Here is a 26,390-nt window from a genome sequence, read left to right as displayed (position 1 = left end):
ACGACTATAGATGGCCGAAAGAGCGCACCTCTGGCGGTATAAAAACGAACCAAATGCCTGGCGCGAATATTTAAATATGCGGCTCACAATACTTGACTACTTGACCATTAACAAGCGTTTAATAATAAGATTTCTTCTGGAAGCTTATCACTTTGTAATGGCATTTTTCATTATTATTTATATATATTTTTTGCTTATTAATTATATCTGATTTTATATTGACAAGTTTTTTAATTTCTAAAATATCAAAATTATTTATTTGCGATGCTTTATATCCTGAGTGAAGTATTTAAAGACATGAATTTTTATCGAAAGTGTGATCATTATTCAAAAGATGATTTGCAAACTCAGATTCACTATTTCCATTTAGAGCACTGAGATGTTGTTTAGTTCTGACTTCAAAGTTTCTATTGGTTCTATCTTTGTAAAAGAAATTACAATCATCCCAATTGAGTTTTTAAACTCCTGATTTTTTGTATGATTTTTGGTTTCTTTATTATTAAGAATATGTTTCTTCATTGTTATTAGAGTAAAACGCCAGTTAAATAGTACCAGGATTGTTTTATATATAATTTTAGAAGTATCGTTATCCACAAACAGAATTCTACGCCATTGTTTATTTCTATCTTTAGAAATACCGTTTGAAGAGAATATTTTTAATTTTTTTATATAGTTTTTCAAATATCAATTTATTAGAATAACCGTTATTAAATGCTATTTGTCTTATGAATTTATTGTTTTATGGTTATATGCTATTTGTTTTTTTCAGGTCTTAAAATACTTTTAGTAATTAGGAAACATGTTAATATAAAATCAGATATAATTAACAATTTTTTTTTATAAATCTTTTAAATATTTTCCCACTTAACTGGTCTTTCCCGTCTAACGATATTGTAATTCCTAATTCTTATAAACCCAGCCTACTCTTACCCCTCCCCCCTCCTTCCACTTCTTCTTTCCAATTGCAATCTATATTTAATTTTTGACTTCGGTTTATACACATTAAAATGTAAATATTATATTTATTTATTTATTGGACAATTTTCATAGCGCCGCTTTTGTGAGATATCACCTCAGGGGCGCTATGTTGTAATAATCTACCTTTATATATAGATTTTCAATCTCCTGATGAAGGTGTATATATAATCTAACTTTAAACTTTATTAGATACAGTAACAGTTGTAGGTAAAGAATTACCACCAGTTGGAGTAAAATTAACACCTTTTAATTAAACCGACTGCTAATCTCATCGCACAATTACCCTCCTTTTATTCATAAACACGGGTACAATTAATCACTATGTAATAATCTATTATTTCAGTCAACTTTGTTATAACTATCTTTATTTTTTGTGACAAACTATACGATATTGATTCATCTTATAGACACTGACGGTTGTAACACATATTTAAGCGTCTCCTATGAGAAAATTATATTAGGTACGATAACAGTTAATATCAGTTGTAGACATGTAGTCAATAATAGTCTTTCATTTGAAATAATCCATCACAAATACGTAAATTTTAATTTATTCAATCAACTGTCATTCTTATTATGCGTAAATTTAGCATTTTATTATTCTAAACTCCTTCCTGTTCCGTGTTTTAACAATATATACTCACCCTCTCTCTGTGAATGACCTAATATCTATCTATTAAATGTAACTGTTGTTAATATCACTTAAAATGGGCGACGCCCAATCAAGTGCCGCCCGCAGGGCCTAGCAGAAAAAAACCCGCTGCGCGGGTTTTTAACTGCTAGTTTAAATTACTACAACAACTGTGTGCTAAAGCTTTGATTCTTCACCTCTTCAAATACAAACTAAATGTACCCTTAGAATATCAATCCTCAATAATAATCCGGTCTTTAACAAACCTAACCCTTAACATACCAGTAAAGCACTCAACCGACGTTAATAATACTATTTCATTAAAGTGTGTAACTGCATGCCACCCACTTTGAAACAACCTGCGGAAAATTCACAAATGTTCCCAAATTAATTCACCCCAAACTAAAAACTCAATTTATTTAGCATGTGTAGTATAATTTCAGTTTTTTCTTCATGTTATGATTTGAGCTTTTCACGGCCAAAAAATCATAGTGATTTATTTTTGGAGTATTATGCCGTGTTGTAAACCTACATTCTTCTTTAGCCACGAAGGTAGCATAACACGGCACAGTGTAAAAATAAAAAAAATCAATCGCTATAATTTGGTAATGTTTTTAAATACTTGCATTAATTATCATCTAGTTTTGATTTGTCTCATTCTCTCTTCGTGTTAACGGCATCATCAAGTATAACTCATGTAGCATCCTTTTCTTTTTACTAAATTCTTTTACATTGTGTCTATGAAATATAAGGATGTACTTTAACAGTTACTAACCTCATATATTTATATTTTATATTTTTGTTTATTGCAGAAACAAACAGAACATAATTATATAGATGACAATAGTTACAAAATTATAAAAGTTAGTACAATAATTGGTACCAATGACATGTCGCTGACATATATGTGTTCAATATTACCGCCATGGGTGGAACCTCAGTATCCTACTTGAGAATCTCAAGCAAGATGAGTGTTTTTACCTACTACTGCATAAAAACACTTAACCTAAAACATTCGAACACCTCAGCAAGGTTTTCCTAGTGAGGTGTTTACAAAATACTATTACTAACCCACACAAATAATGGATTGGTGATAGTTATAATTTTTTGTATAAATAGTAATTATTTCGTAAACTGCGTAAACTCCAGGGATTACTTTTTTCCTGGGGATTGTATAAGTAAAATCAATTATGTATAAATAAACTTATCTGCAACACTAGCAAGTAAATGACAGATTTAAGTCAAGTCAGGTAAAGAGTCCAAATCACTGAAACTGTGCATAGAAAAAAAAACTCAAATTTGGATCGGATTCATGTCTTTATTCATTTTGATAACATTACAATGGCACTATAATACTACGCTTTTGTAAAACTTTAAATATTTTATGATGAAAAGTGGTATTTACAATTAATTATTGGTACAGTATTTAGTAGTGGTTACCGGCGAAGGAGATGGGATGTCCAGCGGAGTACGCAGACTTTACCAATTGGCTGGTATAGGCAGATCCAGCTGGGTAATTGGTATAGGCAGGTCCAGCAGGGTAATTGGTATAGCCGAACAAGCCTGAGTTACCAGAATAGGTACCTACTGAAGGGTAGGCGGAGTACGATGATACGGCTGGGATGACCGGTCGGCCAGTTACTGCTGGGAAGGGGTGGTAGGTTGACACAGCTGGAATAAGAGGCTTGGCAGTCACTGTGGGGTAGGAATTGTATGTTGATACAGCTGGGACGGCATTATAAGTTGACACCACTGGGGAAATAGGTCTAGCGGTCACTGCTTGGAAAGCATTGTAAGTTGATACAGCTGGGATGACAGACCTGGCAGTCACTGATGGGTAGGTATTATATGTTGAAACAGCTGGGATGGCATTGTATGTTGACACCGCTGGGATGGAATTGTAAGTTGATACCGCTGGGATGATAGGCCGGGCAGTCACTGTCTGGAAAGTATTGTAAGTAGGTACAGCTGGAACAGCGTTGTGAGTTGACACCGACGCGTAAAGGGGTCTGGCGGTCACTGTTACGGCCGGGAAATCGTTGTAAGTTGAAACAGCTGGGACAACATTATAAGTTGACACTGCTGGATTGATAGGTCTGGCGGTCACCGTTGGAAAGGAGTTGTATGTTGATACAGCTGGGATAGCAGGCCTGGCGGTTACTGTCGGAAAGGCATTGTATGTTGATACGGCTGGGATGGCATTGTAAGTTGACACGGCTGGGATGAAAGGTTTAGCGGTCACTGTTGGGAAGGAATTGTATGTTGATACAGCTGGGATGGAATTGTATCTTGATACGGCTGGAATGAAAGGTTTAGCTGTCACGGTTGGGAAAGAATTGTATGTTGATACAGCTGGGACGGCATTGTAAGTTGATACGGCTGGGATGAAAGGTTTAGCGGTCACTGTTGGGAAGGAATTGTATGTTGATATAGCTGGGATGGCATTGTAAGTTGATACAGCTGGGATGAAAGGTTTAGCTGTCACGGTTGGGAAAGAATTGTATGTTGATACAGCTGGGATGGCATTGTAAGTTGACACCGCGGGGATAATAGGTCTGGCGGTCACAGTTTGGAAGGCATTGTATGTTGGCACTTCTGGGTTGACATTGTATGTTGACACCGCTGGGATAACAGGCCTGGCGGTCACTGTTGAGAAGGTATTGTAAGATTCTACAACTGGAATGACAGACCTAGCTGTTACTGCTGGGAAGGTTTCGTATGTTGACACGACTGGGAAATCCGGACGCGCGGTTACAGTGGGGTAACTGGAATATGTTGACACGACTGGGATCTCAGGGCGGACAGTAACGGTGGGTGGCAGATACGTATTTGAAACAGTTTTAACTCCTTGGCTGGAGGGGAATATGGCTACTCCATCGTTAGAAATATTGGTGGCTACTTCCTTATGTTGTACAGCTGGAACTGCAACTTCTTTTTCGACAGGCACAGACGGAACAGCAACTTGATGTTGAACGGAAACAGCTGGAAGGGAAGAGTAAGTGGAAACCACTGGGTAACTGGCAACTTCATGTTGGACGGCAGGGTACGTGTTGAATCCATGCTGAGTGGAAACTGCGGGGACGGCAGAGTATGTTGACACTCCGTGAGGGATGGGATAGGAGGCCACTCCTTGATTTGTGTGGTAAGCTTGTTCAGCGGAAAATGCTGGGTAGTTAATAACTTGATTTCCGTAGTGAGCTGGATGGGCAGAGTAAGCAGATACTCCGTATTGTGGGACAACAGGGTATGAGGCTACGCCATGTTGTGTAGATACTGCTGGGTAAGCTGCGAATCCGTGGTTAGCGGCGTATGTTGGAATAGCGTAAGCTGAATATGCTTCTGGGTAAGAGGCTCCACTGTGCTGACCGGATACAACAGGATATGAGGCCACACTCTGTTGACCGGTGACAACAGGGTATGAGGCCACACCATGTTGAGTGGAGACAGATGGGTAAGAGGCTACTCCATAATGCGCGTTGACCGCTGGGTAGCCTACTTGATTGGATATCGTGCGATAGGAAGTCACTTGCTGGCTTGCAACGGCTGGGTATGAGGCCAACCCTTGATAAACAGAGACGGCAGGCACCAACCCTTGTCGAGCGTATCCGGGATACGACTCGTAGCTGTAGAAATTTGGTTTTGGTTTGGGTTCTGGCTTGGGTTCAGCCTTAGGTTCGGCCTTGGCAGCTGCAAGGGCCACAAGGGCGGCGAGGAAAAACTAGAAATAAAAAATAAATATTCACTATCGATACATTTTTAAACAAAAAATCTAGAATTTTTTTTAAATTTCATTAACATTCGTTATGTTAATATTTAACTTGTCTCCCTTTCTAGCGCTCAATCACTAACACATTACTTTATGGTTATATTAAGTTTGTTAAATTAGTAAGTCTTAAACCCTTCCGTTTAATATTAAGATAAATAATGAAAATACTACTTACAATCTTTAACATGATGATGAGATTATTGTCTTAGAGAAGACTGCTATTGAATGATGCTAATATTCACATGTGCAAGCTTTATATACGTCAAGATTACATATGTTAATTTAAAAATAAATAAATTATTAATGATAAAACACGTATTTGTGAAACAGGTGACCATTTTTTCTTTCAGTTTACCTTGAAAATTAAACCTCCAAGATGATATTTACCGCCTTTTGGTTTTTTATCGCTTTTATTTTCCAGTGAACTCATCTACAAAACTGGTATTTAAAATCAATCTCAGTCTGATTTATGAACTAGGCTCTAAATGATATTAGGTAAACGAAGATTTCAAATGTGATGCTTCTTCAACATAAATAAGGTTGTATTTTTTACTTCATAATATATATGATTCAATTAATTTCCATGGTCATCATTGGATAATTGGAGAAAATGGATTATAATAAACTCAATCTAAGCGCTGTTAAAAAAAAAATCCTCTCATTATTATTATCATTAGTGATGAGTGATGGGGAAATTCTTGAGAACTTGTTTTTGGGAAATATTCCCGAAACGGGAATATTACGGGTATTTTCATTTAAATGGTGAAATGCCCACGAGATTGTCTTCTACAATGAAATGTTGATATAATTCACAATTTATTTATTTAACGCCCAGAGGGCTTTTACATGTAGGTGGTACAATTTTGATGACAGACACTTTTGAAACATGAGAAAGAAATAATAAAAATGAAATTACATTTAAAAATAATATATGCAAGAAACAAAAATAAAAATAAAAAGAACACAAATTAAAAAATACAGCGATTTGACTGATTTACAAAAATACAACTTCCATTTAGGAATAGTGTTGAAATAAATCTTTTACGTGATCCACAAAATTCGCAAAGTTGATATCAAATATATCGACTTTACCTAAGTATTGGTTTCCCATAGTGTCAAACCATTGTATTGGGGAGTTCGCAATGTAATTGCGCTTATGTGTGTTGCAGTAGAATAGTGTATTTCGTCGTGTTGTTATTGTAGGTATTCGTAAGTTTATGAGTTGCAGAAGTTCGCAACAGTTGAATTTAGAATTTTTAATAAAAAAGTTAAGTCGTTTATTTTATGCCTGTCTTCCAATGTGTGTATTTTTAGAGTATTTAATAATAAATTATAGAGTAAGTTTTCAAGTGGGATATTTAATTTAAAATTTATAAAACGTAGAAAATCGCTCAAAGTTATTAATGTGAATTTTGTAAGAGGGAGACCAAACTACTGAATTATGCTGAATAGAAACCTTTTTTTTTTTTAGAAAATACAGAATAGTACCGAAGGTATAAGCCGCCAAGATGTCGATAAATTAATATTTGCGGCCGGCCGATAAGCGTGTCTTCTTGCGAATTAAGTCTTGTGTGATGTCATGAAACAAGATTGTTAACGTTTTACTCAAGTTCACTTTGAAAGCTACCAAGGTAGTAATTTTTGAAGATATCTAAAAGTTTATTTTTCTGTCGTTATTAACTGTTTAAATAGAATACATTCAAAAAAAATTTCCAAATGAAAATAATAATTTCCGACTTGGTGAAATTTTTTATAAGGTCGGGGAATATTCCTGAATGTACAACACTATTAGTGATGTAACCATTTACATTGATACTACAGTCTGATAGAGCACAAAACGATGTGATCTAACTCAAGATTATTAATGAAAGAGAAGGTTGTGATGCATAACTGGAGCATTTAGTTCTTTAGAAAAAAAAACTCTTTGTGCACGATAAAAAAAATAGCACTTTGGATTGAAACCTTATAAAGATTAATTTATATAACTAGTTTTGTAACAGCCTTATCTTCGTCAGGTGCAAAATTTAAAAAAAAAACTAGCGATATTGTGTACCATGGATTCCATTAAACCCGGTTCAAATCTCAAGTACGTCCAGCAACTGAATTTTAGAGCCACCTCTGGGCTGGAGCTCCACAATGCTGACTGATGAACCTACTTGACTTTGTGCAAAGGAGAGCGGTTCGTCTCATTGGCAATCCGTTGTTAACAGACCGATTGCTATCTCTAATACACATCCGCAATGTAGGCATGCTGAGTCTACAGTTCTATGGGTATATTAATGGAACCTGCTCCAAGGAGCTAGCAGCATTGATCCCCGGTGAATAGGTGCACGTGCGTGAAACTCGACGGACACGAGTGGAATATGTAATGGTTCACAGTTGATATGGGCTTCATGAGAACGGGTCGTTTTTTCTATTCGTTTTTTTTGTAAGTCGACTCTTATATGGAATAAGCCACCGTCATCTGTTTTCCTTCTTCATCCAGGCCTCTTCAAGACCCGCATTAATAAAATTCTTCCTATTTAACCTACCTTAATCCCCCTCACCACCATAAATTAAAAGAATAATGGAAAAATACGGTTGGGAATTTTATGCGGTACTACCATAAAGTAGCCAAGTCAAATGTAAAGAAATCAATCCAATCTGATGCTAACTAGGCAATTTAAATTGATACGTGAACACATTTGATAATAATTAGAGTAATTTAAAAAAAATATCAGTAAAAAAACTATGCATATTAATTTTTCTTCCATTCATTCGCGTATATGTGCTAAAATTTTAAAATATCTTGCCAATACCATTAGATATTGTGTTTGAATTGCAATAGAACATGTAAATACAAGATCCGAGTTTTTTTTTAGCTTGAGAATCTGAATTTTAGTACGAAAAAGCCAAGATGTGGATCCGGAAAGAAGTTTCCGTGAACTTATACGTTCGTTGATATTTAAAAGCGGATCGGTTTTTTTCAATTTTAACCGTGCTAATGAAGGCAAAATATTCAGAAAATCTTTTTGACATTTATTTATCAATGTATATTTCGTCAGACCTCATCCATCATTAATTTTTGGTATTTGGGTGATTTTTTAAAGTTTGCATACTGTTGTAAAATGACCCATTTTTTGTCTGAAAATTGGTAATTATTTGTACAACTGGAATTCACAGAATCAATTTTTTTTTAAATCATAAAAAATATTATAACTAATTCATAAAATTTTTGAATACTAAAGATAACGAAATATGTCTTTTTACATTAGCCCCACACAGGAGGTCTGAGGAAAAAAAATCTCTCAGGACCTGTCATCTTTTAGGATGCTGTGTGGAAGGTCTTTTTTAGGAAATGAAGGTAAAATGTATGAGGTTTGGGTAGGAATCTAGGGATCAGTATGTTCAGGAGTGATGGACATATGAATATATCCCTCCCACTTCAGCGCAAGGCGATGGGTCGAGAGTTGGAGAGGTCAAAGGGTCCCCCAAACCAGCCTGTCCCGATCTGGCACGCCACGCAGCTGGTGGGCAGGTGGATCCTGAGCATACCTCACCAGATGAACCCTGCTAAACTCGCTAATCACTAAGCGAACCACTTGGGCTGACCTATCAGCAGAGATATATCTAGCAAAGATGATGGTTATCCAATAAATGGTTCCCGGGACGGCGCTACTAAAAACCTGCCTTCAAAATTGAGGCTTACTTACACATCAATATCTTAAAGAGTAATTTTCTAAAATCAATGGAATCTTAACTTCACTCAGCTCAGAAATAATCAGATTCAGAATCAGAATGTAATTAGATTTTCGAGTTAGCGGCACATTTCATTTCTGTACATTTCTTCAGCGAAGGTCAAAGACTATTAACGTGTTTATTTATTAGACTCAAACAATTTTGTGTTACTGGTCTAATTTTGGTTATATGTATGAGCAGTTTGTTTCCTTTACTTCAATTTTATGTTACTGGTCTAATTTTGGTTCTATGTATGAGCAGTTTGTTTTGTTTACTAATTTTGGTTCTATGTATGAGCACTTTGTTTCCTTTACTAATTTTGGTTCTATGTAAGAGCGAATTGTTTCCTTTACTGCATTTTGTCGACCCCAGCAGTGGCTTACAGGTTTGGAAGAGCCGGCTTCTGACTAGTATTCAGATTTTTAGCTCTCCAGTTGTAGTAGACACTTATAATTTTAGTTGAAACTTTTTAAGGAACTTACTTCTTTTAGTTATGCACCTACGTAAGTTCATTTATACAAAAATACTTTTAACGATACCGTGTATTGTTATTTTATTATTATTAAATTATTTTATTTTATTATTAAATTATTTTATTTTATTTAAATAATTTTTTTTAATTTTTTTTATTTTTTTATTATTTTTTTATTTTTTTTATTTAGTCTGCCCAACTAGGAGGATTCCTGTTTTAGGACAGTCAAATTAGGATGAGTATTAACATTTTGATAAGTTGTTCGATAAGTATAGTATTAAAATAGTAATGAAATAATAGGTATATGTACTTTTAACTGGTGCCTAAGCCTACTAACATATTTTGTATAAATATGAATAACAAAGAGAAGAAATAGAATAAAATAAAATATCCAATTAAACATAAGATTAACTGCTGCTTGGTTAGCATTCTAATTTAAAATTACTAGGTAGGTACATATATACACATAATGATAAAGATTAGAACATAAAGGTATCTTTTACATGGTTTATTTTTTGTTGGAGTTTTTGTTGTTGTTTTTTGTTTGTGTTTGATTTCATTTTTTGTGTAGTAAAAGTTCACTCTCCTTTCTACCTAATTGATGAAACCAATTAGTGGTCAATTTATAAAGAATAGCTATGTTTTCCTTTTTCCAAGCATCAGGCATGAAGTTGTATAGTTTTGGACCTAAGAATGAGAAGTGTCTTTGAGCGAGAGATGTTTTTGCTATACTTTATTAAGACAACTTTATTTGTTTTGTTATACTTTATTAAGACAACGTCGTTGTTTGGTAAAGAGTCCTTTTATGCTCATAATCTGGACGCAGAAAGGTGAGTAATAAAGACGACAATAAAACCTACACGTTATCTATAATATCATCTTTCGAAAGTATGTGCTTGAGGTCTCTGGCAAGCATGTTTCTAGACTTGGCTTACGACCAGTATCCTGTTTCCATGCAGTTCCTAAATCGGAAGGGTGCGTCCATACCATCCAGCTACCTAAGTTTAGTCACCCCAACCCATCTTATTATAGAGTAGTCCCTTTAGCTATCGGCTATGTTCCGTTCTTGCTACAAGTCCTGCCAAACAGTCGCAGTTTAAAATAAGAAACACAGATCTTTTAAAGCATTTTTTAAAGCTTATCCACCTCATATCATAAAAAGGTAGAAGTTGTAATAGAATATTTTAATTACATACCTTTCTTAACAGATTCACATTCAAATTAAATTACAAATTTATCGATAGTTAGACTGTTATAAGCTCTTCCAATACAAAGACAACTCTCTAATCTCCTTATTAAAAAAACTAGTCGCCTATTAAACCGATATGTTCAACAAGTGTAGGTATTCGTTATAATTATCTATTCTTACGTACAATTTACTATTGAGTAATAACCACTAATAATTAATCAATGCACATACATCGTTTAAATGTGTTTTCAAGGTTATTTTGGTAGACATTGTGACGCATTAATGAATTTTTAATAAAATATTTTATTTCAGTATTTGTAAAAGCTGGAATTCAATGTCTCATTTTTTAGTCCATTGTACATCTCGCAAGAAGAGATGGACTTCTGTAGAATTTTGTGTTTGTTGGAAGGGTTAAGTTTAGGTAAGAGAAAGACTTTAGGAAGATCGCAATCAGCATTGCGATGGTTAAAATTTTGGAAATTTGTGACACCGAAAATTGCTGAATGGAACGTGATAAAAATCGACCAAGTTTTTTTTACTACAATACGTCTATTTTTATTATGTAGTGAATGAAACATATTCTACTTTCAACATTACGACAAGGTTACGCGATAATCACATTCATTTTCATAAAAATGCGCGTGTGTGAGCGCGAATGGGGGCGTGAATGCCATCAAAAGTTGATAGAGTGAAGAAATGCCATGAGAAAATAAAATCCTGACCATGCTTTGTTTAAATTTCAAGTGCAGTACTGTGTTTCACCATCACTATGGAATTCGGATGGGATGCCGATATATGATGTCAGGCAAGTGTACGAGAGACAGAGCGCGTGCTGACTGGGCAAGAACCAAAAGTTACTAAGTCAGTGGCAAAATTGGTTTCCGTTGAAATCTGAACGGAAGGCATTTTAAGTGTTCTTCTTTATTTATTAACCTTTCCTTAAGATGATGGTTACTATCCGAGGGAGGAGGATACTGTCAGTATCGCTCTGGTATAGGACCACCATTTGAAACGTTGCTTAAAATGGCTTTGGACGAGTTTGGTGATCAGATCAGTAATACTGTGATAGTAAATATTGAGCAATTAAGAGAGTAATCTCATCATAATCATCTCTACTTTATTTAGAAACATCTAAATAAAGTAGAGATGAATATAGACTGATAATAAATATAAAGAAAGGGAAAACAGGAAATTATTTAGTTAATTATTCCTGACAAGTATAACTTCAGTTTGAGTTTCAGTTTGTTAATATCTTTATTTCAATCGGAAGGTTGTCGAAATACTTTATTCCAAATTAGATATAATTGTTTTACATAAAAATAATAATAATATTAGATTGCAAGGAGAAAACTTACTGATATGAAATACTGTCAATTTATTAATAATCTGCAGGCCTTGACAAAATTTACAAAGTATCAGTTATAAGCGAATGTTTAACGAGAACGGTACAACCCGTGTTAATACAACTACTGATATTGATATTGATATACTGATATGCATTCCGTCAAGATGTTTATGAAGAAAATAACACGTGTTCTCAAAATATTCTGAATGACTAATATTTTATCAGGCAATTGGCATGATATCACCTTTAAAGCGGATCATTTTTCTCCGTGTGGACTCGTGCGGTATTCACATAAATAAGAAAGATATTGTTACAAAAACAAATGAAAATTCTCCACTTTCACAACAAATCTGTCCTATTTTTTATGTGGTACATGCACATTCTACTTGTGTATTAAATCGATTTTTTGTGCTAGCCTTACTCGTAGTTATGATACATTTAAAAAATCTTTCACATTTTACTATCGATCAATGCCCGTGCGGCTATTCATAATGTTAATGTTTGTACACAAAAGAGATTGTTTGTAGGTACATTGAAAATAAAAATAATGAATAAGGCTTAGTGTATTTCAAAGCCCTGAGAATGTATCCCACTGCTCTTTGGCATTGTTGTTTAGCGGCATTAAGTTACAAGTTCGCCCACCTATCCTGCATGTCAAAACAAACAGGAAGAAACTTTTGAATTCTTTTTATTTTTTATTTTGTCAGTTTACTAGTTTATTGAATCCATTCTGTGCACTGCACAGGCAGGGACACTCTTGTGAGGTGTCACATAAAAAAAATAAAAAAAAATAAAAAATAAAAATAAATAAATAAATAAAATAAAATAAAAAATTCTAATGTTGCAGTAATATTGAGTTTTATTTCATGTCCTTCTATTTGCATTTTTTTCACTACTACCCACATATGCTGTAAATATCGCGTAAGTATATATATGTACACCACTATACACCTAACAATAAACAATAAATATTGAAAATAAGCGATTTACTTGTATCATTTCTTAAGCCCCTGAATACCTTATTTCTACCGATTTATAATAAGTTTATCTTTAACTCTTGAAGTTTTTAAGTTCCAATAAAAATATATGTTATTTTGGAAGAAAATATTTATACATTTGTTATGTCGAAACGTTAATTATATGAAATTCCCTCAATAGAAAAAAAACGCAAATTATGCTCCGAAAATCTATACACTTTTGTTCTGTTATTAAATACGTTATAGGCATGAAAAATCCTGTTGTATCTTTAAATACAACTAAAACACTTGTCGAGAGATTTTTGCTCTTTTTCAAACGAGTGGTGTTTTATTAAATATTTTTATATTTTCGCTTAATTCGCTTCGAAGAAGATTATCTTTTTAAAATTTAGCGCGCTCCCTCTAACATTAGTATTTATATATCTCCCTTTCAAACCATCTTTGAACGCTTACTACGGGGCCTTAATGCATATTAAATGTTTTGGAGAGAAGTGGAATTCTTATTTCTGTCAAAAATGTAATATTTTAATAACAGTAACAATAATAAGTTAATAAATAAAAAAAATCCTAACATTATGTACTAAAAGGGGAATCTTAAAAGCATTAATGGCAGCGTAATATTGAGAGAAGTTGCATATAAATCTGTTCATTTAACCTGAGACTAATTTTAGAACCTTTTTTTCTAGATAATGTAACCATAGTGAACATGTTTAATCATGATGATATTCATTATCCAAGACGATGTATGAATGTGAATGAGGCAAGTAGTGTGTGCCAAGACGAAGCGTTCGTCCTCTCTGACCACCTCTGCAGGAAACGACGTGATGGTTAGTTAGTTTTTAGTTATGGCGATCATTACTGTATTTAAATATCCAATTTATTAAACCGATTTTTTAAATAAAACTGACTCATTTTTGTCACACCAGCTTTATAAGAAGAATCTATTTAAGTGACTTTTTTGCTTTCTGAACGAACAATTCAAGTCCAAGGATTATCCATTAATAGTCTGTGAGACTGATTTATAAGAATTTATTCCGTGTGTTATGGAATTCGCATCTCAAAACCAGTGTTAAAATTAAATTAAATTAAAAAACCACTCTCAAACAAAGCTCTTATTCTCTTTAGCAAATGTGTCAGGCATCGACGCAGTATCGTCGTGTTCATGAAATTAGAACATTATATAATTCGACCTAAATGACATCAAACGATTTTTTGTATTAGTTGTGCTAACCAACTCAATGCAAAGAAGAGGTATAAAAAGCCAGATTTGCAAACCATTTTTATCAGTTCAATTTTGTCTTTTGCTCGACAATCACCAAAATCTTCACAACATGTTCAAGTTTGTAAGTTAAAACAAAGTACTTAATACTTGTAAATCTTTAAATATTCAAAGAAAATTTAATGAGCGTTTTTGTAATCTACTATAATCTTCTGAAATTAATTTTGTTGTTTGTTCATATTTCAGGTCTTCTTCGCTGCCTGCGTGGCCGTCTGCGTGGCTGACCCCAAGCCCAAACCCAAGCCCAACCTCATTGCTCCCCTGCCTTACTCCGCCTACCCCGCAGTGTCCACCCTCGATGGAGTGGCAACCTACCCTGCCGTCTCCACTGTTGGAATAGCCTCCTACCCAGCTGTTTCCGCTGCTCATGGAGTAACCACATATTCGGCCTCCGTTCCATCCACCATCACCACTCAGGAGAAGACCGTTGTGACATCAGCCCATGTCCCAACCACGTATGCTGCTACTTACCCAGCTGTGTCTGCTTACTCTGCGTACCCAGCTGTAGCTTCCCATGCTACCTATCCAGCTGTGTCTGCCTACTCCGCCTACCCAGCTGTGTCTGCTTACTCTGCTTATCCATCAGTGTCCGCCTACCACGGTGTTCCAGCCGTGTCTGCCTACCACGGTGTCCCAGCGGTGTCCGCCTACCACGGTGTCCCAGCGGTGTCCGCCTACCACGGTGTCCCAGCCGTGTCCACCTACTCTGCAGTCCCAGCTGTGTCTGCCTACTCCACCCCATTGGTGAAGTCTGTTGGTTACACCGCTGGAGTTCCAGTCGCCTACTCAGGAATTAATCACTTCTAAGCTCAGTTTTATTATTTGACACGCTGTTTATTATTAGATTGCAAATTTTCATCACATCCATAGTAAAATTCATAACAATGATATAATTTATGCAATAAACTTTTCTGATAAAGCACCCTTTTCTTTCATTGGATACTTATGTTTTCTAATGCATTTTACTGTTATTAAGAATTTTTCGATTTCGTTATCGTCTTGAACAACTTGAATTTATCTTAAAGACACACACATACGTGAAAAGTCAAGTTACTGAAAAAAAAACTACGATATGGATCAAAACAAAAGATGAAGTGAAAGTAAAGAACTCAAACTCATTCACACAATAGAACTCGTTATCGAATGTGTTGTTTATGTTTTATCGTATGTTGTTCATGGTTTTGGAGTTCACTGCACAGTTATCACGGTAGCATATGCCATTATTTAATATGCCAATGCCTTAATTTTTTTTTATTTTTTATAGTGAATACCTCACAAGAGTCCCAACTGCTCCCGTCTGGAGCCAGTGAGACTATGGCATCCCCAATTGGGGGATGTTGTGAGGCTGAAGGTAAGTGGGGAAGGGAAAGAGGAAGGTGGGGAAGTACCTGGCTATTCAGATCTAGTCACTAAACACGGCTAAAGCCATTTGGAGCAACGTTTCAATTCTGAATGGTGGTCTTACACCAGGGCGATACTGGTAGTATCTTCCTCTCTGTAACGTGCCGCAAATATAGTATATATTATTTTAATTAATTAATTGTGAAATAACACAAATTAATCAAATAAAATTTATTTGCGCACGCCGGGTTCGAACCCGCGACCTTCGGAATGGCAGTCCAATGCGTTACCACTGGACTATGCCGGCCGTCATACCGATATAAAGTCAATTAATTCTCTATGTGTTCAACATTGGCTATTTGAAAGGGGACGAGCCTTCTTAAAAGAATCCTAACACTGTTTAAACATAAAAGTTTTAACTCTTTCATTTATTTAGTTTGATCTTCATTTTTATTTATATTATGGTTTCTATGATAATATGCATTTTTGTTTTACCATAACAATTTCCTTTTCCGTTATGTTTTATTGTTGTTATTCTTACATAAATCATTTGCGACTACCATAATACGGGCATGATCCTAGTATGGTATTTGAGAAAATCACCAAAATTGAAGTTTTTTAAATTTATAAAATAAATATATGTGTGTGAAAAATAACAAAAAAATAGTGGTAAATTTTTATTATGACAATAAATAAGAACAAATGTTAGTCAATGGGAATCATAGAAGAAATGGTTGTTAGATAATTGGAACATGCAGATTTTTCGAGGTGAAGAAGGTATTAAAAACAATTAATAGTGGTTAAGTCCTGAATATCCCACGGGAACTCCAGCATTGTAGCCGACAGATCCGACCAATGGGGTAGAGTATGCTGACCCAGCTTGAACACCGTGGTAACCGGATACACCAGACAGACCAGAGTAAGCAGATGCCGAAGGAACACCATGATATGTGGACAGACCGGACAGCCCATTGTAGGCAGATATCGCTGGAACACCGTGGTATCCGGACAGACCTGACACACCATTGTAAGCAGATCCAGAGGCAACACCGTGATAGGTGGATGTTCCGGTGAGTCCATTGTAAGCAGACACTGCTGGAACGCCTTGGCTTGAGTAGCCGGACACTGCTGGGTAGGCAGATCCTGCTGGGTATGCAGAGTAAGCAGATCCTGCAGGGAAGGCAGAGTAAGCAGATCCTGCTGGATAAGCAGAGTAAGCAGATCCTGCTGGGTATGCTGAGTATGCAGATGCTCCTGGGTAACCAGCATATCCAGCTTGCACAGCTCCGGAGTGCACAACTGTTCCCTGTTGAGACGATATGGCTGGAATGCCAGAGTAGGCGGACAGTCCATGGCCAGTAGAGATGGCTGGGTAGGAAGCTACTCCTCCGAGGGTGGAGACGGTAGGGTAGGCGGTCAAACCTCCGAGGGAGGACACTCCAGAGTAACCAGAGTAAGCCGCTGGAGACAGGATGGCGGGTTTAGGGCTAGGATCAGCCACACACACAGCCACGCAGGCAGCGAGGAAGACCTGCGGAAAAATATTTCAGTAAAATTAATATTATGAAATGAAAACTAATAGTATGATGTAACTATCAAAAAGGTAAGAAAAGTAGGTTGATATCTTGTTTTTAAATTTACAACTTGCAGGAATATACATGAACTATCAGCAAAGAGGTTCAGAATTTAACTAATCCTTAATAATTTCTTACAGGGTGATTTACATATTACATGATACAGGGGTATTAATTTATTTTAAAACAAAATAAAAATAAACGGAAAAAAAATCTAAATAACGAAATCACTTCCATTTGATACATTATATATTTAGCACAAAAACAGGTGATATAAGCCGTTTGAAAAAATCTAAAATATTAAGTGAAATTATTTTGTGGAAAAGATAATGAATTTACGGTTTTTCACATAAAACAGAGGTCATTGAGTAAAACTATTGACTCTAAATGTATGGAAAAATGAATAGCTGTTTACAAGATTAGATGCATGCAAATGTATCTCTTGCCGATAAATACTTAAGGGATTTATAAGCGTAGAAAGTGATGGAATGAAACTGTTTGTACTAATCTTATTGTGATGAATTTCAAACGCTTTAGGTGTGGAAAGATTTAAGCAACTGTAGTGGGACAATATTTTGAAAATGATTATTTTTTCAGACACCTATATTTGAATACTTACAAACTTGAACATGTTGATGAGGTTTGGTTGGTGATTATCAAGAGAAAGAATGATTTTGACTGATACAAATAATCACTCATAACAGCCTTTTATACCTTTGATATGGTTATAAGACAGTGATCATAAAAAAGATCATTGCTACTGAATAAAAGAAGTTACAACACCATTATTGGCATAAAAAATGTAGATCAATCGTTTTATTGCTATCCGGTTGATGTTTGGCTGCTAAACACTGATAGTCCAATCTGCAATCCTAGTTAACTATGGAACTTGTAATTAGTTTTTTTAATTATCTGCAGATATGCTTTAAGACTAAGCTTTAGGCTATATTTGTTAAAGGAAGTTTTGCACACATCGAACAAAAGATAGGTAATATTAAAACCTACAGTAGACCACTCTATATTTTTTTTAATATTATGCGCCGACTAATATGTTATTGCCCTGACAAAAGAAATAATCGATCTTTACACGAAAGTTTTGTATACGACTTTTTGGTTATTTTTAGTTTATAGATTTGTGAATGGGGTTATTTAAACCTAGTTAAAACAATTTCAGTTGAAGAAATACAAAAACAATTATAATTTTGAAGGCTAGGTAGAAAAAACAAATTTTTCCATGAATTCATAATAATTTTATTGACTTATTTATTTGTCCAATTGAATAAAACCGAATATTGATTATATTCCATTGGAATTCCGAATTTCTACCATATATATTACATATTTCCCTTGAACACTTTCAGTTTTAACCTCTAAAAAAATGTATATATTATTTTTTAAGATAATCTCTATAGAGATGTCGAGTTAAAAAAGTATTCTAAGACAATTAAAAAAAACACACGCATGGGTTTGTTATTTAACAAGTTTTACGTATGAAAAACTTCACAGTCTTTATTTAAATGTTACTTAACTCAGATGTCGACTGTTTTGCCCACTTTAAAATAAGTCGTGTTTTATTGGATATTTTCACACAAGTATAATAAATTTTAATAATTATAATCGTTTTTCTTTTATATCAGCGCTGTCCTTCTATCAATCGTATTTACATATTTTCCCCTACCAACCGTCTTCAGTAATTTTCTTCGTCGTTTTGAACGCTTAAAACGGATCCTTATCGTCATGGATTCCTTGAAGGATCTTTATCAACTCAGTGCTAATTACGTAATGTAGAACTCTCCTCGCAAAGAGTATTTCTTGGTAGTTAACCTCCTAAGCCGACGATGTCACTGCTAAGCTGTTCAAAGGTGAATCAACATTGAGGGAAGAGCAATGCGGCTATGAAACAAAAAAATATATATATCAAAAAGATTAAAGATTCAAATGGAATTGAAACAATATCACATAACTGACCGTAAACGTAAATGAAGAAGCCACTGAAATGTAACAATTTTAGAAATATGTTTGTAGTAATACGTGAATTAAAACTGTGTATACCTACTTTTAATACTGACACAATTTTCCTTTACTCCCCTTTTATAAAAGTGTATAAAAAACAGCTGTAATTGACTGAAAGATAACACAAATTTTTATTTAATTATGTAATAACTGCTTTCTTATTCTTTATTTATTGTTTTTATGATTTTTATTTATTAGGTGACGGTTTATGGATACAATTACCCACAATACATAATACCACACACATAATATGCATGCCCAAAATTCTTACTAAAATTTATTTAGGTTTTGTTTTAAATTGTAGAGCATTTTTTTTATTTTCTTTATTCAGTGTTTTTGGTTATTAAAATTATTGGGTATGTTAAGATCACTACGCTAGGTACATGCCCGTGTTGTGGTGGTTGGATTGCCTGAGGTACGAATTTCATAAAGTTTCACAAAATTTGCCCAAAAGGTTATATACAATACTTAATAACAATTCCACGCACTTTTTGTTCCGATGATATATTGAAACAACATTATTCTATATATAATATGAGGATTAAATAAGCGTAATAAACAATTCCTATGTCTTGCAGGTCGTCATGTGATTTAGAGATTATTTTGTAATTAAAATATAATAGCCCTGTGTGACCTCGTAAAGTACATTTAAAGAACACTTTTGGAAGTTAAAACCGAGTTTATTATCAAAATTCCAGTCAATAATTGCTTTAATATCTTCCAGTGAAATCAATAACTTTGCTATGTCGGATTGATAGGCAAAACTACCGATGATTTTATACTGATCTATAAAGCCCTTTGTCAATACGAAATTGACGAATTCCATCAACTATGGTCAGTTAGCAACGTTTGCGAGTACGGTCAAAATATGATTCCTTATTCAGTAGACAGTGGATATACAAAAGTCGCTGTTTTTTAGCGAGGCCTCCAAAGATAAGGTGTCAATATGCACGACTATTTGGATTTCTACAGTACATTTCTATGTTATTACTAACATAGATCACTGTAGTCCTTTTGCAAAATAACTGGCTAATTAATTAATGGATGTGAACTAACTAAGCCCTTAGAGTTGAAAGAAATTGAAATCGTTACGATCCATGTACGATCGAAAAGCGATTAATTAATTTCATTAGAACTACAACTTATTAACAAAATTTGTTGTCATAACTAAACTGCCGTCGTAACATAAATAAAAACAGATTATTTACCAAAATTAGCATAAATGAGTTGAGTACGGGTAGTTATTAATTATCAATTTTTTTATGCTATCGCGAATTTTATTTTAATATCTAGTTTTTGGTAGTAAAAAAAGATAATATGGTTTTGATGTTTCCGCAATTTTACCTCTTTTGGTAGGTAAATATGCAGTATTCCTGGTTCTGTAAATGAATACACAGTTCCTATGCAGAAATTACTGCATGTTTACTACTTACACGTACGAAAACTGTGTTTTCACATACTGAGAACGCATTATCTTTTACTCTGCGGCTCAAATATTTTCTTTCGCATTATACTAATCCATTAATTATTAAAGTTTTGGGCTTACAACCACCAATCCTCCAAAAGATCCACCACAACCACCACCACAACCACCACCAAAACCACCACCACAATCACCACCACAATCTCCACCACAACCACCACCAAATTCACCACAACAACTACTACCACAACCACCAACACAACCATTACCACAACCACCACAACAACCGTCAAACAACTGCTACTACAACAACCCATAAAATAACCACCACCAGAACCACCACCACAATCACATCCACGAAATAAAAAACACTAAAAAAACAACCACCACAATAACCATTATTACCACTTCGACAGTCACAACCAGCACCACAACCACCAAACAACTACCAGCATAACAACCACCATAACAAACACCACCACAACCACCACCACCATCACAACCATTACCACAACCTCTATAACAACCACCACTACAATCACGACCACAAACATTACCACAACCTCTACCAAAACCCAACAACCACCATAACAATCACAACCACCACCAAAACCACCACCTCAATCACCATTACCACCATAGCCGCCAAGCAACAACCACCCAAAAAACATAACAACCACCACAACAAGAAAATAAAATAAAATGTATTTGCGGCACGTTGGTAGATTAAATAGACGAAATTGAAACGTTGCTTCAAATGCGTCATTATTGTTAGTGTTAGTAGTTGACTTGATTTGAATAAACAGGAACCCAAATTTCTCTTCGCATCTTCTTCCCCTCCCCACTCCTTTCGCCTCACAACATAAACCAATCGGGGATGCCATGGTCTTACTTGCTCGGAGTATTTGCGAATCTTGTGACGTATTCACTTTTTGTTGCATTTTCGCTTACTTAATTCACGTACCATTCATTACCGTTGGTAAGTCAAAAAAGAAAACGCATATTTTCAACAGATATTATTTTATTTTACAAACTTTTTCAAGTACCAAAAAATGTTTTGGAATAACAATATAAATAGTTATTAATATATACTTGCAACACTGGAGTTTTTTGACATTCCAAAACATCAAACGTTATACAGTTACGCAAAAATATTAATAAATTTGGAATTTTTAATCTAAATACTAACCTAAATATGAACTGGCCATATTTACTTTATGGCCCTAAACAGAGAGTTAATTAGTTAACGAGGTCTTTATTTACAACTTGTTAGGTGAACAAATTTCGTTCTGCGATTCCGTACAAATGTAGGGTCATTGGCCCTAACGATTAAAACTCGCGGTGTTTACGAAGAATTTCAAAACTCAATATCTCAGTAGAAAGGCCAGTAATTTTATTGGTGAAATTAAATATTGACACCATCATTTTGTTCCTAAATAAAACAGTAATTTTGCAAAAGGAAAAAAAAAAATTAAAAAAGTTGCGTATATCAACAGTCAACCGAAATTTAAATGACAGCCAATGGGCCACGATAGATTTGGCGGGATTATACACGGTTTTCCAATAAGAGGTATTATTTTGAATAGCCCGCTATGTCGGTAGGTGTTACTTTTGAAGCTGTCATTTTTTAACATTTGACAAGAAGAAACTACGCCATTAATAAAAATTGAACGATACACGCTTCAACAACGCATTGAAATTATTAAAATTCACTTGAGTGAATCAAATGCAAATCATCTTGAGTGATGAGGCCCATTTCCACCTCGGTGGCTTCGTCAACAAGCAAAATTGTCGCATCTGGGGCTCGGAAAACCCAAGAATTATTGTTGAAAAGCCTCTTTATCCTCAACGTGTGACTGTTTGATACGATTTATGGTCCGGCGGAGTCATTGGACCTTACTTTTTCGAAAATGAGGCTGGAGCAACAGTTACGGTGAATGGATTGCGCCATCGAGAGATGATTAATTATTTTTTATGGCCGGAATTAGATGGTATTAATCTGGACAACGTTCACTTTCAACAAAACGGTGCTACTTGCCATAAAAGCAACGAAATCATTGATCTTTTACGATTGAATATTAAAATAACACCTCTTATTGGAAAACCCGTTATTTATGTTTATCGTCGTTGACCGTGCTCGCGAATGTTACAAGTTTACCATAGATCACAAATTCAGTCAATATCTTATTGATATAGGGCTTTATCTAGCTAGACCTCCAGGATCTTTCTACAATCTTCTAATGACCTTATACTCAAGAAGAGTTTAACGTCACCACCGAAAGATCCGAAAGTTGTGTATACAAATTAAAAATAATAAGGGTTAGGATCCCGAAATTCAGCATAGGACAATCATTCCCCTTCCTTCCAATAGTTACCAAAGAGTTACAACAAATTTTCAGAAAAAATACAATTTATTCCAGCCTACTTAGGAGCAATAAGTGATCAATCTTTTCGAAAGCCGCAAAGTCATGATATGATTTGTCAACTTGATCATAGTTACCGAGTGCACTCGCCACGTAATCTGTAAATACCATTAAATTGGTTGTGGTTGAATCCATGTTGTTGATGAATCGCTATATAATTAAACCGCTATATCTTGTTTATTGGCTGCATGTGAGCAACTTACCTGACAAATTGTTTTTATTTTTAATATAATTATGTATTTTAAAAGTGTGCATACATTATTGATTTGTTTTTTTTTTCTGTTGAATTATATACTTTTCTTACAATTTTATAAGTAATATGAATAAATTTGCATTTAACCATCAACCCAGTCCTGCTGAAATAAAAAAAAAAACTAATAACATATTTCAACCAATGGTTTTTCACGTAGGTGCCCAAATTCAACCCACCTCAGAATAATCTAGTTATCCTTGTTTATTATTCGCGAAGATTTTTGAATTACTGTGTATTTCCAGATGCTTTGTGACGTACATAATTATTAAAAAAATTGAATTTTGTCAGATTTAAGTTTATTGTGCAAATAAATAAACGTTACATATATATATAAATGGAGGTGTATACACTGGGAAGACACTAGTTGTTGAAGAGTTTGTTGGTAATGTTGTACTTAGAAGTGGTTGAGTCCTGAGTAGGCAACGGGAACTCCGGCGGTGTAGCCAACAGACTTAACCAATGGGGTGGAGTAGGCAGATACGGCGGGAACACCGTGGTAGGTGGGCAGGCCTGAGAGGCCGGAGTAAGCGGACACGGCTGGGACTCCAGAGTAGGTGGACACGGCTGGGACACCGTGGTATCCGGACAGACCGGAGTAAGCAGACACAGCTGGGATGGCAGAGTAGGTAGATACAGCTGGTACTCCATGGTAGCCTGACAGGCCTGAGAGGCCGGAGTATCCGGTCACTGCTGGGTAGGCGGAGTAGGCAGACACTGCTGGGTAGGCAGCAGCAGCAGGGTAAGCGGCAGAGTAGGTGGTGGGTAAACCAGCAGAGTGAACAACGGTGTTCTGGGTAGAAATGGCTGGGTAAGAGGCTACTCCTTCAAGGGCTGACACGGGGTAGGCCAGTCCTCCAACGGATGACACTCCGGGGTAGCCAGAGTAAGCCAGGGGAGCAACAATGCTAGGTTTGGGCTTAGGGTCTGCCACGCAGACGGCTACGCAGGCAGCGAGGAAGACCTGAAGACAATTTAATTTTTTTTATAATACGAACAAAACATAACTTTCGAGATCGATGATATTCAACCATTTAATATTAAAAAACAGGTGTCTAAATGAATAAGTATAAATATTGATCACCAAGCAAGACCAATTAAAAAAAAAAATTATTGGATAATTGGAATAGTTGCTAACAGATCACAAAGACAAAAAGTAATAAAATGGTTTTGACTTACAAACTTGAACATGTTGATAGAGTTTGGTGAATGTCGGTTGAGAGACAAAAGTGGACTGATAATTTGATTCAAGATCTGCAGCCTTTTATACTGTTAAAAAAAATTGTCAGCTAATCTACAATCGAATAAAGTTATTCATAAAAAAACGTATCTGTAAAAAATGTGGTGTTGAATCTGTTGAGATTACTGGTTTTATTCTGAACTTTGATTGTATTTTTAATCATTATGAGGTTTATTACTACTGTTCAAGAATGTCAGCTTTAAAGATGAATTTGATCATCTTCATCTTTGGGAAGCATTTAAATGTATAAAAGGCCACTTCGAGTGTTATGTCTAAAAGACTAAATTTTACGCTGTCTTTTTAATTTTTTTAAAATTAATTAATGCTGGAGATTTCGCTTAGTGCCACGTAATAGGCATAAAATATCCGTTTTATAGTGATATTTAAGGTGTTGTGCTACCTCCTGTATATGTGTATGTAACGTCCTGTATATATAATCAACTTATACGTCTCATTGAGCTACCTCTTTAATCAATACAGATTCCATCATCAGGGCATATGTGTAATCAGATTATACATCTGCCCTGATGATGGACACTGTAATGTTGTCCGAAGCGTTCACTTAAGAAGGAGGTAGCGCAACATGGTATAATACCTCAAAAATATATATCTATAATACTTTTGGCCGTGAAAATATTAAATCATATTATAAGGAACTTTAATTAAATCCCGGAAATTAGGAAAAGCCCTACCAACCCTACCTAAGAGGCCATCTGTAAGATTTATCTGATATTTTGAATGTTACTACAGAGTTGTATCTGTCAAAATTAAGATTGAAGCTTTCGAAATTTAAAGGTTTTTTTACTACTTTTAAAGCAATGAATTGTTATGACAATTTCAAATACTCACCCATGTACGTCACTAATTTTGATTTGTATAAGACTAATAATTGATTACATTTTTATTTTTATAGACAAACCTCTTACGCGTTCGCTCTCAAGAGCGCCATAAATGCATACATCAACCGGATATTTTCAAATCTTAATAATGAAATGTATTGTGCATGTATTTAAATTCACTTGGATTTCTTACTATAATATAGATATCAACGCACTTCATACATTGCAATCAACTGTCATCGTTTACCTAAATAAACATTAAGTACATAAATATATACCTAATACCTTTTACCAGTGGCGTGTTGTCCATAATGTCTGGAGAGCTGAGCCTACCATGGGAAAATGTTTCGTCAACTGCTTATGATGATTTAATGAATGAACGTAAAAAAAGAATATTTTAATTCTTCTGATTATTTAATCGATATTTATCGATAATCAACTTTTATTCTCATTTGTCAACCCAGCAACAATCATCAACCAAAGGTAAAAATTAAAAAAAAATAAAAGGTAACAAAATATTCGAAAATATCGAAAATACTTCAGCCTCTGCTTGGTATTGGAGCAATGCACGCCTGTGCCTATTACCTACCAACAAAACAAAATTTTGTTTCAATATGTGTGTAATTTATTGAGCAGAAATATGATTTCTGAAGCAGCAAAAAATATGAAACCGACACTTCTGTGTTTTTATGTTCAGTATGAAAAAATGTTACAATGGTGTTAGAACTCTGGTGATGACGATTGCACCTAATAGTTATCACATAATTTGAAAACAGAACGTTCTCACCTGTTTTGTAAAAATGAAAATAAAAAAGTTTTCACCTTTATTAATTTTGCTCATAAAATTATATATTTTTATTTTTCCGACTTTATGTCCGGGTTAAATCTTCCCCACAGGAAAAACTAAACCCTTCCACACACATTTCCATAAAT

The 26,390-nt window shown here is 34.8% G+C and overlaps 4 protein-coding genes across 4 annotated transcripts; 1 reads left to right on the top strand and 3 right to left on the bottom strand.

Moving 5' to 3' along the window:
- Window positions 1-2,907: 2,907 nt before the first annotated feature.
- Window positions 2,908-5,613, bottom strand: LOC149422574 (uncharacterized). Its single transcript, XM_089633371.1, has 2 exons — window positions 5,551-5,613; window positions 2,908-5,327 (listed from the first exon to the last, which is right to left on the bottom strand). Exons 1-2 carry the CDS (start codon window positions 5,560-5,562, stop codon window positions 3,036-3,038), a joined length of 2,304 nt encoding a protein of 767 aa, XP_089489497.1. The 5' UTR covers window positions 5,563-5,613; the 3' UTR covers window positions 2,908-3,035.
- An 8,671-nt stretch (window positions 5,614-14,284) lies between these two features.
- LOC149422573 (uncharacterized) lies at window positions 14,285-15,276 on the top strand. Its single transcript, XM_089633361.1, has 2 exons — window positions 14,285-14,418; window positions 14,541-15,276. Exons 1-2 carry the CDS (start codon window positions 14,314-14,316, stop codon window positions 15,159-15,161), a joined length of 726 nt encoding a protein of 241 aa, XP_089489487.1. The 5' UTR covers window positions 14,285-14,313; the 3' UTR covers window positions 15,162-15,276.
- Window positions 15,277-16,372: 1,096 nt separating this feature from the next.
- Window positions 16,373-17,934, bottom strand: LOC149422572 (uncharacterized). Its single transcript, XM_089633360.1, has 2 exons — window positions 17,889-17,934; window positions 16,373-17,226 (listed from the first exon to the last, which is right to left on the bottom strand). The coding sequence occupies exons 1-2, from the start codon at window positions 17,898-17,900 to the stop codon at window positions 16,486-16,488; spliced, it is 753 nt and encodes a 250-aa protein (XP_089489486.1). The 5' UTR covers window positions 17,901-17,934; the 3' UTR covers window positions 16,373-16,485.
- Window positions 17,935-23,719: 5,785 nt separating this feature from the next.
- LOC149422571 (uncharacterized) lies at window positions 23,720-24,618 on the bottom strand. The gene is made up of 2 exons (XM_089633363.1): window positions 24,558-24,618; window positions 23,720-24,342 (listed from the first exon to the last, which is right to left on the bottom strand). Exons 1-2 carry the CDS (start codon window positions 24,567-24,569, stop codon window positions 23,776-23,778), a joined length of 579 nt encoding a protein of 192 aa, XP_089489489.1. The 5' UTR covers window positions 24,570-24,618; the 3' UTR covers window positions 23,720-23,775.
- Between the last annotated feature and the right edge of the window lie 1,772 nt (window positions 24,619-26,390).

This window comes from Hesperophylax consimilis, chromosome 7 (assembly GCF_061612785.1).
Source record: "Hesperophylax consimilis isolate HC1 chromosome 7, BYU_Hcon_1.0, whole genome shotgun sequence".
Classification (NCBI taxonomy): domain Eukaryota; kingdom Metazoa; phylum Arthropoda; class Insecta; order Trichoptera; family Limnephilidae; genus Hesperophylax; species Hesperophylax consimilis.
The sequence above is the reverse complement of the archived record's forward strand: the minus strand, read 5'-3'. Positions and strand labels throughout refer to the sequence as shown.